Source organism: Arvicola amphibius, chromosome 4, assembly GCF_903992535.2.
Source record: "Arvicola amphibius chromosome 4, mArvAmp1.2, whole genome shotgun sequence".
In the NCBI taxonomy this organism is placed as follows: Eukaryota; Metazoa; Chordata; class Mammalia; order Rodentia; family Cricetidae; genus Arvicola; species Arvicola amphibius.
The window spans coordinates 69,063,647-69,081,546 of NC_052050.1; the positions used below are offsets into that span (position 1 = coordinate 69,063,647).

A 17,900-nucleotide genomic window follows, 5' to 3' on the forward strand; every position below is an offset into this window, starting at 1 on the left:
GAGTTTGATGCTCACCTGGGTTATATGACGTCCTGTCTCAAAACCAAGCAAGGGTACACAGATAATCCCCTGGTCTAGAGGGTAACAGCCGGGAGTCAGGTAGTGGGTGGGCCTGCCCTCTGGCTGGGATTGGGGTGCAGAGGCTGGGGTCATGTGGGAAGGCCTTGGACATCAGGCCGGGTCCACAGTAGCCATCCATTTCTTTAACACGAGAGATGCTAAAATCCCCCCAGGGTTTTGGTCAGCTCTTTTGTATTGAAACTCCTGTCCATTGCTGACAGTGCCTAGAAGCAAGCTAGGAGACCCTGTTAGCATGTAGCTCTTCCCTTCCTGGTTCTCAATACAGAGGTTCCAAACCACTGGGGTTCACCTTGCCATTCTTGGGGTAGTGGTTGTTTGTGTCAGATCTGCCAGGACTGCTGCACAGTGCCCTCTCTCCTGGTTACAACAGAGACAGACTGACCTATTAAGAACCCCATCCTCGGGCTGGTGAGATGGCTCAGCAGGTAAAGGTGCTTGCTGCCAAGCCTGACGGCCTCAGTTCAATCCCCAGGACCTACATAGGGGAAGGAGAGGACTAACTTCTGCAAGTTGTCCTCTGACCTCCACACCTGTGTTGGGTCATCCATGAACATACACAGGCACGCGTGTACCTCTGTCTCAGAGCCTGCTCTCCCAGGAACATACTTCTAGCCAGCTACATTCTTACACATACACACTCAGGGACAAGATCCAAGTGAGCAGGTACCTGATTGGGCCAGGGTAGGGAACCCAGACCTCAAACTTTGCCGGTGTCGAGTAAGGGAGGACTTGGGATCTGGGTGCTCAACCACGGCTATGTCTGCGCGCTATCTGGTTACAACAGACAGCTTCCCACTTGGCACTGATGCAGCTCCATGTATTCTGCCCAGGTCAGCATTGGCTGTCCAGAGAAGATGGAGCCCATTACCAAGATCTCACATATTCCAGCCAGCCGCTGGGCCCTGTCCTGCAGCCTCTGCAAAGAGTGCACAGGCACCTGCATCCAGGTATGTGGCCTTCTTCCTGCTACCCCAAGCCAACTTCTTACACCAGACAGATGTGCCTGGGGGACCTAAGGCCCCAGTCGTTACCACTGCCTGTCGCCTGTGGCTGCACCACTGATGGGCCTGAGAGGGTCACTACTGGGGCCATGCTTGGTTCTTCACCCATCAGGAAGGGACATTCCCTATATCCCCAGGCTTCCAAGGAATAGGGACAGACCCTACCCGTGGAGTGCTAAAAACTTTGCTTTCCCTACGAGAGCAAGTGTCTCTGGACTTGAAAAATACATTGGTCTTTCAGACTGCAGCCCTGACAGATGAGAGGAGTAGAAATCTAGCTTCTCTCCAGCTCAGCAAATGGGCCTTTCTGACAAAAGACAGGCTTACTGGTCTACCTGTAACGATGGCTCCCTTCTTGGTGATCATTAGGATAACCCAAGGTTTTCAGATGTTGGAGGGAGCTGTGGATTTGCTTTTCTCACAAAGCAGGGTTTGTGGTGCTTCTGGTCTCTGCTGTGGGGATGGAAGGCCTCCTTTATCCCTCTCATCTCCCCCAGGAACCCTGCAGATAGGCCCCCACCCCATTTATCAGCCCTCCAGAAGGACTCTGGACACTGTGACCGTGGTACCTACGTTGGGTATGCTCTTGATGAACTGGTTCCAGTGGTCCAGTCCCCATCCAAGGCTGGGAGGAGTGGTCCATCCACCCTTTGACTGTTTGGACAAGAGAAGGAAGGGCTCCATCTGCTCCCAGAGAGCAGAACTGGGGCAGACTCCTGACTTTGATGGCAATGTAATAAAGAAGGCCTCCCCCTCTTTAGCCCCCTCCCCCCATCATAAAGTCATTTTTCCCACAGCACAGCGCATCTGTCCCCAGAAGAGTCATCACCTTCTTGTTGTTGGCTCCCTTGGGGTATCTGAGATTTGTTCCGTTACCTTTCCAGCTGCCCCAGGGCTCCTGGGTTTCTCCTGCCAAAGCTCCTTCCACATTAAGATGTTGGAGCCCATGCCGTTCTATGTAGGCTCTCCCCAGCACCCACCGTGCCTGGATGGAGCCCTCTACATGGTTCCTGGGGCTCCTTTGATGCCTGACACTGTCCTTCCCCCCTCTCCAGTGTTCCATGCCTTCCTGCATCACAGCGTTCCACGTCACGTGCGCCTTTGACCGAGGCCTGGAAATGCGGACTATATTAGCGGACAACGATGAGGTCAAGTTCAAGTCACTCTGCCAGGAGCACAGTGACGGGGGCCCTCGGAACGAGCCTACTTCTGAGCCCGTGGAGCCCGGCCAGGCCGTCGAGGACCTGGAAAAGGTGACCCTACGCAAGCAGCGGCTGCAGCAGCTAGAAGAAAACTTCTACGAGCTGGTAGAGCCGGCTGAGGTAGCCGAACGGCTGGACCTGGCCGAAGCGCTCGTGGACTTCATCTACCAGTACTGGAAGCTGAAGAGGAGAGCCAATGCCAACCAACCGCTGCTCACACCCAAGACCGATGAGGTGGACAACCTGGCCCAACAGGAGCAGGATGTCCTCTATCGCCGCCTGAAGCTTTTTACCCATCTGCGGCAGGACCTGGAGAGGGTAAGTGGTTCTGGTGGGTCAGAGGCTTTGCCTAAGACCTTGTCTAAGACTCCATGTGCCCTGCCTGGAGCAGCCAGGGCTCGGGCAGGAAGGCTGCCAGGATTAGAAGACAATATGGGATGAGGTGCTTCACAGAGACCCACTCTGCCAACTCTTGGTCTTTGATTCTCTCTCTCTCTCTCTCTCTCTCTCTCTCTCTCTCTCTCTCTCTCTCTCTCTCTCTGAGAGGTTTTTTGAGACAGGGTTTATCGGTGTAACAGTCCTGGCTGTCCTGGAACATGCTCTGTAGACCAGGCTGGCCTTGATCTCTGCCTCCCGAGTGCTGAGACTAAAGGCATACGCCACCACCACCCGGCTTCTGAGTCTCTCTTGTTCCAGCCTTTTCCCAGGCCTTGGTGAAGGTGGCCTATGGGGACAGGAGGGAAGGATTCTAGTAACCACTGCCTTTAGTCCCGCTTCTGACATCTGTGAAAGGTGACTAGGACTAGAGGCGTCAGTATTACCCGGGATATCTCTGTCTTGAGGCATTGAGAGCCGTAATTGTCTGGTTGCCAGGCAAGCTTGTCCTGGCTGGACCCGGGCGGGCAGGGGTGAATGGTGGATGTGACTGCCAGACAGAGCACAGGGAACAAGGGATGGGTGACACCTAACATCAGACATTCCCCCACAGAGGTATTCCAGGCCTCGGCTGAGTGAGAGAGCTACAAACACTTCATCTTCATTCTAGGACACAGCATAGAGGTGTGGCTTGGGCCCTGGTGGTACCTGTGGGGCTGAGGGAGGTGAACATATCTGGATCCGTAGAGCAGCCCTCTGAATCCCAGGAGCTGCTCTGGCGTTCCCTTTCTGAACGTTAAATTCTAGGGTTCGGAGAACTGTAGAATCATGTCACGGTGTCCTTCATGGGCCCAGGTAACATGTCATCTCTTCCTGGGCTGTGTTAGAAAACAGTCATGATTGGAAGCCTCAGAGGGACTCTGTTATTGACTGCTTTTCTTGTCTGCACCTCAGTGAGCCGGTCTTTCAGATGGGTGCAGTGCTCTGTGGAGTGGCTTTTTCTCTCTGTGCCTCAGTGAACCCATCAGATGGGTGGTACGCTGTACAGAGTGATAGTGATTGTCTTCGGCTTCCCCATTTTACACATATGCCCTGCCCTGGTGGCCTGAGAGGAACCCTACTGCCTAACAGCCACTAAGTCTGTCACCAGGTCAGGAGGCCGTGTGGTAAGAATCACATGTCCCTGGTTCAGCCAGGCCAGAGGGGAAAGCTGGTTGCATTGCAGCCACCGTTACCCAGGCAGTTCAGCCTCCTGTCACGAGGAGATCACAGCTCCTACGGAAGTTGTCCTTAGGCCTCTCCAGATCCCCACCCCCAGGTCTCCAAGGCACATCACTGTCCCAGAGAACCTAGCAGATATTACCCCCGCCGATCTGCGCTGGTCAGCCTGGGTACGGCCCCCACCTGACTTGACTTCCTGAGAAAGTCCTTCCCTGTCCAGGAGGCAGGCTCAGCCACTGGGGCTCAAGAGGGCAAACTGATAGGAAGCCTCAGTCTCCTTGGGCTGGAGCTTGGCCTTGGATTTGGACTTTGAGGGTGGGGATGGGAGTCGAGAAAAGCAATATTGGCTGTTAGAGTTGTGTAGATTTTCCTGAGCAAGCGTGTCCCCTTACCCTTTCAGTCCCCCACCCCGGTGTCAACTGATACAGGGGCTACTGTCTGAGGCTGGCGAGGCCTGGTATGCCAGCAGCCTGAGAAGTCAGGATCTAAAGGCTCAGAGCAGATAGGGCTACCACAGACAACTCCAAGGGCAGAGTGACACCTATCTGAGCATCTAGAGAGGTGTGAGAACTCGGAACTACTTGGGACTCTTGGGAGCTTGTGACAGGAACCCCTTTTCTAAACTGCTTCCCAGAGGCCTCAGGGTGGAACAAAGCTATCAGATAGCATAGACACCCAACCTTGGGCCCTCCCAGGACCAATGAAAATCACCAAGCAGGGGAGGGTGGTCTCTGCAAAGCCCCATGGTGGCAGTGGCCTGGCCAACAGGCCCAGTCTCCAACCATGGCTTAGAGCCAATAGCTGAGAGTGCCCCGCCTTTGCCTGGCACCAGGCCAGCTCGGGCCTGCTTCTAGAGTGAGTTGGAGTTGGAGGTCTTGGGTGGTCTGGCCGTTTACTGATTCTAGTCCCCCCCCCCCCCCCATCTCCCAGCTCTATGACTGTTTCTGTTTCCTTTTCCGAGAAATGGAAGTAAGGATCCAATTGGGCATGGGGTCACACAAGGACAGTGGCCTGTGTGTTTTATTATGTTTGAGGCTAGGTCTCAGCCTGTACCCCAGGCTAGCCTCAGACCCATGCCTCACCCTCCCTAGTGCTGGAATTAGAGGGATGTGAGGCCCCTTACCTAGCCCACTGCAGGTTCTTAGTTGTCGGTGTTGTCCCTGGAAGCAGTTCATCTCTGTGTCCCCAGAGTGGGTGAGCTCCAGCATGGGTGTCTTCGCTGGTGGTTCAGGAGCAGGGCTGCCACCAGCATGAAATTGATTTTATGGCCAACCCAGACCATGCGCTTCCCTCCACCTTTCAGCCGCAGGCCTGGACCTTGGCAGGCGCTGTGTGGATGGGCACGGCCGCTGCAGCCTCCAGAGTTATTCATGGCTGACAGAAAAATTGCAGTAGTGGACATCAGCCCTGCAAATGCCAGCTCATGTCCCCTAGCAACCACGCTGGCTGTCAGGCCCTGCAGGGATGCGATTGTGGTTCTTGCTACATGAGTTCTTCCAGAGGCTGAACGGACCTTGTGTGGGAGCCAGGAGGGTGGCAGGGGCGCTCAGGAGCCTGTGGGAGCCCCGCCCCTGTTGCCCTCTGAGGGATGGAGAGGACAAGTGGGAGGTGGATCCTGTCATTTTTGGACCCTGCCATTTTACTCCTTGTCAGTCCCTAGATTGGGGTCTCTTGCCAAAATCCTGAGCAGCACTTGGCTGGTGGACAGTCACTCTATTCTCTACCTCTGTCACCACTCCATCCTCTGGCCCTTTGTCTTCATTCAGCCTTGTTTAAGGACACCAGTCAATTGACAAAAGGGCCCACCCTAACCCAGGATGACTTCATCTTAGCTAATTTTATCTTCTGAGCCCTTATGTCCCATTCTGAGGTTCCCAGCAGGAAATCTTGGGGAATTCAACCCATATAGAGGCCCTGGAAGGTGTAAGTCCGCCAGGAAGTGGTCTGATTTGCATTTCAAGAGCATTGCTGAGGGATGGCTTTACTGTCCCTGTGAAAGGCTGGGGTGGGGGATGGGTGGAACCAGGCTGAGAAGGGAGAAGGTGTCAGTCACCAGGACAGACTGGTGTAAACTTACTGATGGGTCAGTTGTGGGTGGAGGCCGAGACCGAGTCATGGCGTGACTTCTACAACTGTCCTGGGCCCAAAAGAGTACCCCCAGAGCCTGCTCCCCACCCTACCCCTTGCTGGTTGGCTGTGCCTCCCCCCCCCCTCCATGACACTGTCACCACAAGGACTAGCTAGGCCTCCTGCTGGGGTTAGCTGTCCCTTGATCCAGGAAGCCTTGCCACCCTCTAGTCCTGGGTCAGGATCCCCTGGTCCTGGGCGTTCCTCTGCTCTGGAAAGAGAGAACCTGACCAAATTCCTCCCAAACAATAGGCACAGAGCCAGGCTGGTATGCAGGACTGTGGAGAAGGCGGATGGTTGGAAGGTGGGCCAAGTGGTCAGAGTCGGGCTGTCCCTTGAGGAAGGGACTGAACATGGGAACTGGGTTCAGTGATGGGTGGACCGTGGTGGCCTGGTGTTCACAGTGCAGATTGGGAGTACACACATGGGAAATCCCAGGAGAGTCCGTACTGAATCCATCCTGTTGATGCTTGTAGGCTGACTTGATCTTCTAGAATCTTCTTCACTACTAGTAGTCTCAGAAAGGAAAGGGGGAAAGCCATACCCGACAGAGATCTGGCCATGCTCCCTTGAGCTAGGAGGCGTTCATGCCAAGAAGGAGGAGTTTGAATTAAAGGCCACCCCAGGCAGCTTAAGGACAGAGAGACTTAACTGAGTCAGACCTGAAGACCAACGTGGGACTAGATGGAGGAAGACCTCGGTGGGAATAGGATTCAGGCTGAACAGCTGTCCCTGTTTTGGGAAAGCTCCATATGAGCCCAAAGGAAATGCCAGATTAAGGGAGTGTCTCAAGGGCTGAATCCTGGCCTCAGCAGCCTGAGAAGTGTGTGAGAGAACAGTGGGGGGAGGGGTGGGCGTAGGGCACCCTCCTCAGGCACTGACAGGTTGACCTTAGATGCTTCCAGACAGTCTGAAGACTGTGTCCCTGTCCTGTAGGCTAAGCGAGATGGCTTCAGAGCCTGCTGTAGGGACTCTCCTGGCCAGCTTGAAAGAGTTAAGAGGTTGCTGTCCTTTATAAAATAAGGCATCGTGTCTCTGCGGATACATGAGCATTGGCGGAAGTGGCAGGAGCCTGGCTCAGGTCCTGGTGTAGCAGGTAGACTTGGAAAAGCTATTCTGCCAGATTGTGCTCATTTGAAAGTACAGTGCCTCTGGGACCTTGGGGCGGGTGCTGAGTTCTATAGTGATGCTTGTCTCTGAGGAGTTGCTTTGCTGGGAAAGGTACGGGACGGAGAGACCAGATACTCCCTGCACACTCAGGGTGTGGTAGTGAATTCTCAAATGTCTTGGGCAGACGGGAGGTAGCAGCGGTGGCCTGTCTGAGATGGTGAGGAACTTCTCTTCCATCTCCTCAGGTTAGGAACCTGTGCTACATGGTGACGAGGCGCGAGAGGACGAAACATGCCATCTGCAAGCTCCAGGAGCAGATATTCCACCTGCAGATGAAGCTTATGGAGCAAGACCTGTGTCGAGGTAGGTGCGGCGCCTTTCTTCCTCCATTGCAGTCATCAGACCTGTGTGGGAACCTTTCGCGGCCCTGGTTGTGTGAATAGGCCAGGAGCCAGAGTTGGAGCTGTGGCTCTCAAGCTTCCCTCGGGCACCACTGGCTCCCTGGGACAGCCCAGTTCTATCAACAGTGGCTTTGCTTGCATAAGGACAGGTGCAGATCCACAGTTTTCCTGGCTCTGCTGGGCTCAAGATAGGCAGGGGCTGGCCAGCTTCCCTGAATCCTGGCATGCCTGGGGGTCAGTCCGCAGGGAGGCAGCTGCACAGAGATGAGGCCTTGCGTTTCTTCTCTCTGGTCTCGTGTGATGAGATTGCAGCTCCAATCAGCTATATTTTCTTCGTCCTCTTTCATTCTCTGGGTATAACATTCATTTAGCAAAATCTAGAAAACGGGCCAAGGTCTGGATGTTGATTGCATTGGTTAGTTACGGATTCTGGACACGTTAAGGAAGACATGCTTAGCACCCCACATACACATGCCATCACGCGCTTAGCAATGTTAAACATATGCAGCAGAAATGACTGGGTAGACAGCTTTGGAGACGTGGACTTCCCCGGCCCACTCAGCCTGTGGGTCATTCTGGGACTCGAGTGGAAGAGGAGGAGAGCTGCTGGGTGCCATTAGAGGGAGTGCTGCCCCCTTCTCTGCCAGTAGCTGAGTTGTTCCCTTTAGCCTTTGGGATTACCAGCATTCGTGGAAGCCAGGTATGTGGTGGAACATACCTGTGAACCCAGTGCACAAGAGGTTGAAACCAGAGGATTTTGAGTTCAGGGTTAGTCTGGGCTACATACTGAGCTCCTTTTTTTAAAGAAAAGAAAAAGGAAGAAAGAAAATTTAAATTAAGAAAAAAGAAGAAAAGAGGAGTTGGAGAGATAGATGACTCAGGGGTTAAGAAGATCTGGATTCAATTGCTGGCTCACAGCTGTCTGTAACTCTAGTTCCAGGGGATCCAGTGCCCTCTTCTGGTCTCTCAGAGGCTGGGAGTATAGCTCACTTGATAGGGCGCTTGCCTAACATGCATGAAGTCCTGGGGTTTGATCCTTAGCACTGCATAGAACCAGATGTTTGTTCTGGTGCACATCTGTAATCCTAGCACTTGGGAGGTAGAGGCAGAAGGATCAGGAGTTTCAGGTCATCCACAACCACGTAGTAAGTTCAAGGCCATCCCTGACTATATAAGAATCATTTTCTTTGTTGTTTCATGAGACAGGGTTTCTCTGTATAGCCCTGGCTATCTGTCAACCAGGAAGGCGTTGAATTCAAGAGATTCTCCTGTCTCTGCCTCCTGAGGGCTGGAATTAAAGGCATGCGCAGCTGCCAGGCTAAGAACCATTTTCTTACCTATATTTATTATGTGTGTGAATGTTTTGGCTGCATATCTGTACATGCCATGCCTGTATCCCTGGTGCCTGGGGATGTTAAAGGGGGTGTCAGATCTCCTGGGACTAGAGTTAAAAGATGGTCATGAGCCACCTATGAGTGCTAGGAATTAAATCCAGCATAATCAAAGGAAAAAAGAAAGGAAATTACTGTTGCCTTTTACAGAGGTCAGAGCAAGTCATGGATTTGGGGAATTGTCTGCTCTGTAGCCTCCAGACCTTTCTAGCCCGCTTACAGTTTGCTCTCTGCGGCGAGAAAATAGTGTTCAAGGATGTGCGGTCAGTGGCGGCTCGGGGACAGAGGTATTGAGGGCCACACTAGTGTCCCAGGATGTGCGGTCAGTGGTGGTTTGGGGACGGAGATATTGAGGGCCACACTAGTGTCCCATGATGTACAGTCAGTGGAGGTTTGGGGACAGAAGTATTGAGAGCCACACTAGTGTCCCCAGGATGTGCCGTCAGTGGCGGTTCAAGGACAGATATTGGGGGAACACTTGAAGGAGGCCACACGTGTCTTCCTAAGAACTCCTAAAGCCCGCACAAAGTCCTTGTGTTCAAGGAAGCTAAGATTAGCAAGGAGGAGTGGCGCCTTGGAGCACAGAATTCTACACACCAGAGTCTACACCCCAACCTAGGGTCTGGAGACGCTGCAGCTCCTCGTCCTGGGTAGGAGAAGGCACCATTGTTTGGGGCTGTGCCTCTTCAAAGGAGACTGCTTTACCCCTGCTTGAAATGGATGAACCTAGGGAAGGGACGGTGCCTAGAGGAGGCTGTGGGGACCAGGGTGAGACATGGGAGGTCTCATGCCTGGGGACCGTGTAACAGGCAAGCAAACTGGGGTCCAGCTAAAGGCTCTCAGGGTGAGACCATCTCAGGACACGCCTTGCACCTATTTAAAACATTGTTCAGGAAACCCTCCCGCCTCTGCTGAGGAACTGGAGACCTTCTTTTGTAGACCAAGGGGGCGCAAGTACCAGGTACAAAACTGGAACCTCCCATCCTCTGTGTCACCGCAGAAGCAGGTCAAGAGGCGCTTGGCTGTGGTGTCAGGCCCAAAACTAAGCCTCTTAGCCCCAGGTGATGGTCTTCTGCCCTGTGTCCAGCTCCTTGTCCTGACATTCAAGGCCCTACCCTGTCCATAGAACATCCAGTCACTGTTTCCACCCCGCAGGACTCAGCAAGGACTGTCCATTTTGTAGATCATACTAAAGTCCAAGTCAAGGACTCCCTGTGCCTACCTCAAGGCCCTTCCTAGAGCCGTGGGCAGTTTGTTCTCCTCCAGCTCTGCCTGTGTCTGGCACCCTGATGTGACCTTGGTGTCCAGGAGGACAGACACAATTGATGGAGGACCCCTGGGCTGCCTCTCAAGTTTAACTCTTTCTCTAACCCAGAGCCTCCTGGGAGACGAACAAAGGGCAAGAGGAGTGACTCAAAGAGGAAAGGCCGAGAGGGTCCCAAGGGCAGTAGCCCCGAGAAGAAAGAGAAAATGAAGGCTGGGCCTGAATCTGTCCTGGGGCAGCTGGGTAAGTGAGGGGCCCTTGTGAGCTGGCAGGCACCAGCTTTTCCAGTGGCGTGAAGCAGAGTTGGCCGCCTCAGAGAAGAGCCACTTAGGCCAGGTGCCCACACCATCGCAGCCTCCCTTCAGCTGAGATCCCAAGACTTCTAGCTGGATGGAGACAGTTCTGTCAGCTGCCCTGACCACAGTGCTGGATCCTCCCAGAGGTCCCTAGAAATCAGCCCCATGCTGGGAGGGGAAGACCCTCCCTGTTCCACCCTGCTGGCTCCACTTACACACTCGTGCGCACGCGCGGGGTATTTACTCAACCCCAGTCAACCTTTCTTGAGCCACCCAGAGACCAACAGGAGTGACAGCAGACCCCCCCTATACCCTGTCACAGTAGACCTCAGTAAAATAGGTCCCAAAGCTGAAACTGAATCTGGCCACCCTCTTGTAGGGAGACATCTCTGACTGGTGCTTTCCTCCAAGCCGCTGGAGGGACAGCCCGTAAAGACGCAGCGCCCCCTGGTGGCCTCTCTGCTCTTCCCACTTTGAAATTCTTAGCGTTTGAGCAAGGAACTCACCATTTCCCTTCCCCTCCACTCTACTCCACAATTTGCAAATCCAGTCCTGGGGTTGGTCACCTTGGCGAGCAGGGTGATGGCAGTGGTGGAAGGGGTAGACAGAACGAGGTGACTTGCCTGGGTGGGTTGGTTGTCTTGGGCTACCTGAAAGGGTGATACACACCTGCTTTCGTTCTCCCACCTGTCAGGTCTTTCCACCTCGTTTCCCATCGACGGCACTTTCTTCAATAGCTGGTTGGCACAGTCGGTGCACATCACGGCAGAAGACATGGCCATGAGCGAGTGGTCTTTGAACAGTGGGCACCGCGAGGATCCCGCTCCAGGTCTGCTCTCCGAGGAATTGCTGCAGGACGAGGAAACGCTACTCAGCTTCATGAGGGACCCCTCACTGCGGCCTGGTGACCCTGCCAGGAAGGCCCGAGGCCGCACTCGCCTGCCTGCCAAAAAGAAACCACCTCCGCTTCAGGATGGGCCCAGTGCACGGACCACTCCAGACAAGCAACCCAAGAAGCCCTGGGCACAGGATGCTGGCAGTGGCAAGGGCACGCAAGGACCACCCACCAGAAAGCCTCCACGGAGGAACTCTTCTCATTTGCCGTCCAGCCCTCCAGCTGGGGACTGTCCTGTTCCAGCAGCACTGGAAAGCCCCCCACCGCTGGCCTCCGAGACCCTGGATGAGGCAGCCCTCGTGGCTTCCGACTTGAATGTCCAAGTGCCTGGCCCTACAGTGAGCCCCAAACCCTTGGGCAGGCTCCGGCCACCCCGAGAGATCAAGGTCAGTCGGAAACCTCCGGGCACTAGGTCTGACGCTGGGATGGGACTGTCATCTGCTGTGACCGAGAGGCCAAAGGTCAGCCTGCACTTTGACACCGAGGCTGACGGCTACTTCTCTGACGAGGAGATGAGCGACTCTGATATAGAGGCAGAGCACGGTGGGGTGCAACGGGCTTCCAGGGAGGCAGGAGCAGAGGAGGTGGTTCGCATGGGGGTACTGGCCTCCTAACTCACCAGGGCCCTGCCCTGGTCCCCCCCCACAGGGTCTCAGCCCAATCACAACTGCCATTTCCAACTGCTGAGTGTCCCAGACCCACCACTCTGTCGTGGTTTTATTTTTAATATAGCGAGAGTTCTGAATTCCACTCCGTTGTCTTTCCTCTGTGCTGGCCTAGGACATTAGGATTCCTCCCGTGGCCCTGGCCAGGGACTATGCCAGGTTCTATGTGCCACCCTGTCCCAGCCCACGCAACATTGCCGGGCTTCTGGCTTGATGTAGACAAGGTGAGGGAGAGCTCAGGGCTCCTGCCCACTGCCACTGGGTGACACAGACTGTCGTTTGGGCATTATTTCATGGCAGATGAGCCATTCCAGGGCCTGCCCCGCCTTGTCCCCCAGATTGCACTGGGGTCTGTTTTGGGTGTGGGGGAGGTGTCCTGCTGCACTCCACTGATCCCTAAGGAAGAATAAGGGGTGATACCCAGTCTCTTCACTGTCACAAGCACAACGAGTTTCTATGAGAAAGCACTGAAGGGGTGCAGGGGGCCCGCTGGCTCCCGAATAGCCCACAACATCTGAGGCCCGCCCGCCCACCCGCAACCCCCCCCTCCCTTGCTGCTCTGTCCCTGCCAGTGCCCAGCCCAAGCAGCTCTGGGAAGTGGTTCCCAGAATCCTTCCTGAGCTGTGCTTTTACTCAGGGGACTCCCCAAACAGCCAACCACCCATCTAGGTGGAAGGCTCCAAGGGAGGGCCAGTGCCCAGCCTGGGGCTTGGGGCTCAGATCAGCCCACTGCAGAGAATCACTCTGGGGCTTCAACTTCCTTTCTTCCTTTGGGGCCAGTCTTGGCCACCGTCTGCTCTCTCCACATGGAGCTGGCCAGACCAGACCGTTTGCCTTTTGAAGTTTCCTAGTCCTGCTAAGAGATGAGCTTCCTCTTTGGTTTCCTTCTGGAAACATCCTTCCAACAAGTGTAGTGGGATCCCGGGGCCCAGGGCAGGCCACTATTGGCCTGCTGGGGCTGGTTGAAGTATTGCTGGATCTTCCTGTGTCCCTTTGTCCCTTGGCGCCTTAACCCCCTTTTCCTCCCTGACGTACCCTCTTTCCTACCCCTCTTCAATCCCCCCTCCTCCAAGTCCCCAGGTAGTTCTGAAGAGTTTTGATGGAGTGGCCCCAGGGTGATAGCTCAGGGAACAAAGGAATTCCGTGAAAACATTGGATTTTTTTCTTTTACGAATTACTCTTGGGTCACTTCCACCACTGGTAAAGCCAGAACTTCTCCAACCAGAACCTTGCAAAAGTCCAGTGAACCAGTCGAATCATCCTGAGAATGCCAAAGAATATTTTGACCATAATATACAGCACAGCCTGGACCTGACAACTGTCGACTTGAACTTCCGTTTCAAAGGAGTTGATTAGCAACAGAGTTCCGAGACTTGGTTATTGCACACACCTACAGAAAAGGGCCCAAGGCCTCGGAGGAGGAGACCGCTGCCTGCCGCCGCCGCTGCTGCTGCTGCTGTTGATTTATGGTCCCTGGGCTGGGCCGCTGTGAGTATGGTCCTAAACCTTGAGGACTCCCCCTTTTCTGGGGGGGGGAGAATCCTGACTGCGAATCCAGCGTGGTTCCCCCATCGCCACTGCACAGATACACGAAGAGCAAATACACGGGACCTTCACCCACCTCGACTCCCAAAACTATCAAGGTACGACGGTGAGTTTGAGCAAAATCAGAAACAAAGATAATGACTTCCGTTTGGTGGATTGGACAAATATGTCTGATTTCAATGGACTCTGAGGGCATGGGGTGGACTCCAAGGATCCTGGGCCTCGGGATGGCATCGGCTACCACCTAGACTTAGTCTGCCTGCCCATCTTGGTAGTAGTGACAATGTACTGTCGGCGTCAGCACCCCACCCCAGTCTCTTGTTTACTGCCTTTGAACAGACCTTCCTTAACCCTGTGCTTTCAGTCACTTCGGGTCGCAACCTCGTCTGCTGGATTGCCTGGTGGTCTGACCTTTGGGGCGCAAAAGGAATGGGGGCTTAAAGAACAACCAAACACTGTAGGGCGAGGGAGGGCATGGCCCTGACCACTCCTTTCCACCCCAGCGCAGGGGCTGGGCTCTGTGGGTAGACATTAGTGATGAGTGGGGTGAATTCGACCCCTTTTCCTGGGCCTCTGGCGCTCTTTCCCCAGGGCCTGGGCTGGGCAGGCAAGAGAGGCGCTTCAGAGAGCCTCTGTTTATTTTGACCTCTGGGTTCTGGGCCTCTTGACAGCTGGCACAATCTGTCCACTAGGTTCTGCCTGCCACGAAGCCCAGTTGTCTGTTACTATGGCTGGTGAGCGGCCCCCTTCACTAGACCAAGCCCTAAGGCAGTCTTCATCAGGCAGCTGTCTCCACCTCTGAGATGTTCGTCAGGCCACAGGGAGGATGAGAATGCCCCATTAGCCTCTCTCTTCCCCTTAGCTCCTCCCAGGCCACTGTCCATGGTGTAGATGGCTTTGCCACACTATGACCAAGGCACCGTTTTCAGGCCAGAGGCAGTTCCCTTGCCCGCATCCACTACCCCTCCTTAGGGGGGCAGAAACGGCTCTGTAACTCATTCTGGCTATCGTCCCCTTCCCACCAACCCTGGCTGCCTTCCACCTCATTCCCTCTCACCACAGGACACAGGCTAACGTGCAAGGAGAGTATTTTTTTGTGTATCATTAGGTATGTTTTGAAACAAGTAAAGGAAAAGATAGATGCTCATTTACTTTATTAAATGGGCTCTGACTTCGTACATGGTGTGAAAATCTGCAATGGACGGGGCCACAGGTTCGCTGGAAAACCAGCCACCCAGGTTCCTGGGCATCAGTGTTGGACTCTGAGTGAGTGAGTGAGTGAGTACGTGTGCGTGTGCGTGTGCGTGTGTGTGTGTGAACAGCAGAGCACTGTGCACATATGTGAGCATGCGCGGACACCCTATGGGACTTGCTAAGGTTTCTAAAGAGTCAACTATCTGATTCTATAGGAACCTCGGCAGCAGGTTAGACAGGGTTTCCTCGCCATTGCCACATATGGCCAACCTGTGCTCACGCCTGAAGCTCCGCAGAACAATATGTGATATCTGTAGTAAGGTCCTTGAGGCTACTCTCCCGCGCCCTTGGCCTAGCTGGCCACATTGGCCAAAGAGCCAGAGGTGTTGGAGTCGGGGACTTTTGGTTGTTCTTTAAGGCCCTTCCTGCTGCCTTCCCTCGCGGACACAGACTTGTGCTCCATCCAAATCATTTGGGGGTGGCGGTGGGGAGGGCGATATGAATGTCACAGGAGGAGACACCTTCTGTCTTTGTTTCAAAGAAAGTGATGTGCCATTTGTTAATATACAAGAGAAATATTGAAAATATATTGAAAAGAGCAATTTTAAATTATTTTTGGCTTATGTTGCAATATTTATTTTCTTGTATTAGAGAAGATTCCTTTGTAGAGAAAAATGTATTTTTCATTACCGCAAAGACCTATTTCTCCTTTTTGTACATTGTCCTTGTTCGCAACCCTTAACGAGCAATAGAATGTCCGGTCACCCGTGCGTGGCCAGTGCCCACTGTGCCCTGCATGATTGTGTTGCTACTGCTGCTGCTGCTGCTGCTGCTGCTGCATAGTTTCCAGCCCTGTCCTGTCCTGCTCACTCACTGGGGCTTCTGGATTGCAGCCCCCACCAGGGTCTGTGTCTAAGGAGCCCACTGCACTCCTTGTGTGTTGGCGAATTCAGTTAATAAAGCAATGTTTTCTGTGCTGCCTGCTGTGAGGTTCTGTTGCATTGGGTGGGCAGGAGACCTGGGAATCCCACTGCATGTCTCCAACAGTGTGCTTGGTAAGAGTCCCAAGTTCCAGTGGCCAGGCTGTGTCTTCATGGGATGTCTTTGATCTTCAGTGTTAGCCCCTGGCATTCAGGGTTAAGGATGAAGGGGTAACCCAAAATCACAACTCTGGTGAGAGGTACAGGGGCCCATGAAAGGCTGCTGTGCTGCTCCATGACACCCCCTGCTGAAAAGTGTGGGAGGATCTTCTCAGAAATCCGTGGAGAATTCTGCCTCAGTTTATGTTTGATTGCTCGGCCCCTACTCAGGCCGCGAACTGGGGAGGGTCTAGGGAATGGCTTCCGGTACCAGCGGAGAGGACACACAGTCCAGTGGGGACAGACACAGCACAGGGAGGGTGCCTCCGAGGAAGGGCATCACTCCTTCCTTTGGTGGTTAGTATATTGACTGCGTACTACTAAGGTGTTGTGTCCACCCAACCTCCCATTGGAGACCCAAAGAATTGGTAGAAATTGGTGTAGCACATAGTTGTGGTCCCAGTACTTAGGTGGAGGTGGGCGGATGGGAAGTTCAAGGTCATCCTGAGACTTAGCAAGTTTAGGACGGATGCTGGGAGGTACTTGTCTGAGATCAGTCCACAGAAACTGCTTTAAAGAAGACAGACCTGGTGTGCTTGTAATTCTGAGTACAGTTGTTCGCTGACCTCCACATGGGCACTGTTAGACGCGCAACTTTTGAAAACTGAAAATCCAGCTAGGCGGTGGTGGTGCGGGAAGCAGAGACAGGTGGATCTCTGAGTTGGAGGCCAGCCTGGTCTACAGAGTGAATTCCAGGACAGCCAGAATTACACAGAGAAATGATGTTTTGAAAAACCAAAAAGAAAAAAATCTGAACAACAACAAAATAGCATCAATTTGATGATTCCACATTTTTTTATTTTTATTTTTTATTTTTTGGAGACTGGTTTTTACTATAACTACCTGGCTATCCCAGGGTTATAAAAAAAGAAAAAAAATTAAAAATCCAAAACTTACTGTATCATAGCCACCAGTGTCCTTGAGATGATGTGAAGTAATGCTGTAATAGTGAGATAAAGTGAATTGTTTGTTTCTAGAGTTTTCCATTTAGTATTTTTGGGTTATGTTGAACCGAAGGTGACACAGACAGCAGAAGTGGTGTGGATTGGGCGCCATAGCTCTGGGCAGAAGGCGTGCACAGATTCCTAGTCCTGCTTAAGTCATGGGACATAGGGGACACTGGAGATTGAAACCATGACATCATGTAAGTGGTACCACGCAACAGTTGTCTGTGTCTGGCTCCACGTCACTTAGCATAGTGCCCTTGAGGTTCATTGTGTGTTAGGATTCCCTTTGTACCGCTTTCTTTCCCTCTGAGACGGTCTCATGTAGCCCGGCTGCCCTGGAACTGTACAGTTGAAGACTTTGAACCCAACCCTCCAGTGCTGGGATTAGTGTGACCAGTACACCCAGTCCCAGCAGTGCTGACTCATGTTACAGTCACGTGGCCCTACTGGAAGGTAGCTGGCCTAAAGGAAGAAAATTGAGTCGCTGGGGACACCCCTGGAAGGGAGCATTGAGACCTCAACCCTTCCTATTTTCCGTTGCTTCCTTGGTTGTAAGCTGAGGCTTTGCTGTGCGCTCCCTCCACGATGCCCTCCCTGCTTCTCCACAGGCCCAAGAGCAACAGAGTCATCTGGCCAAACTGAAACTTCCATAAGGCAAAATAAGTTGTCCATCTCTGTGTGTCCTCACAGTGACGGAAGGCGGAATGACATACAATGTATAATTTTTTCCTCTTTGGAGACCAGGTCTAGCTTGTATCTGGGAACACAGGGACAAGCCACTATATAGGATCTTATGAAGGATCATCAAAATGAGTAGAGACAGAAGCAGGCCGGGGGTTGCCGGGGACTGGGAGGAGAAAGTGAGGATGTGTGTAGTGGGCATAGCGGTAGGAAGTAGCTGATGCGCACCTGTGTGTACGTATAATACTGTGCTGTACTCAGGAACCGTTAGGTTTCTCGTTGAGTTTCTGTTCTATTATTTTACACACGATGTTAGCCAAAACACCAAGAAGTGATTATTTTATATTATTTGTCTCACGGTTTTG

General features: G+C 53.3%; 1 protein-coding gene across 6 annotated transcripts in view; it reads left to right on the forward strand.

Moving 5' to 3' along the window:
- Jade2 (jade family PHD finger 2) overlaps positions 1–15,747 on the forward strand; it is a 48,041-nt gene extending 32,294 nt beyond the window's left edge. For all 6 annotated transcript variants that reach the window (XM_038326170.1, XM_038326175.1, XM_038326169.1 and 3 more), the window contains 5 exons: positions 912–1,028; positions 2,138–2,602; positions 7,363–7,480; positions 10,285–10,416; positions 11,164–15,747. In XM_038326170.1, the coding sequence (XP_038182098.1) occupies positions 912–1,028; positions 2,138–2,602; positions 7,363–7,480; positions 10,285–10,416; positions 11,164–11,978 (1,647 nt within the window). In that variant the 3' untranslated portion in view covers positions 11,979–15,747. The remainder of the gene's footprint in view (positions 1–911; positions 1,029–2,137; positions 2,603–7,362; positions 7,481–10,284; positions 10,417–11,163) is intronic.
- Positions 15,748–17,900: the final 2,153 nt, after the last annotated feature.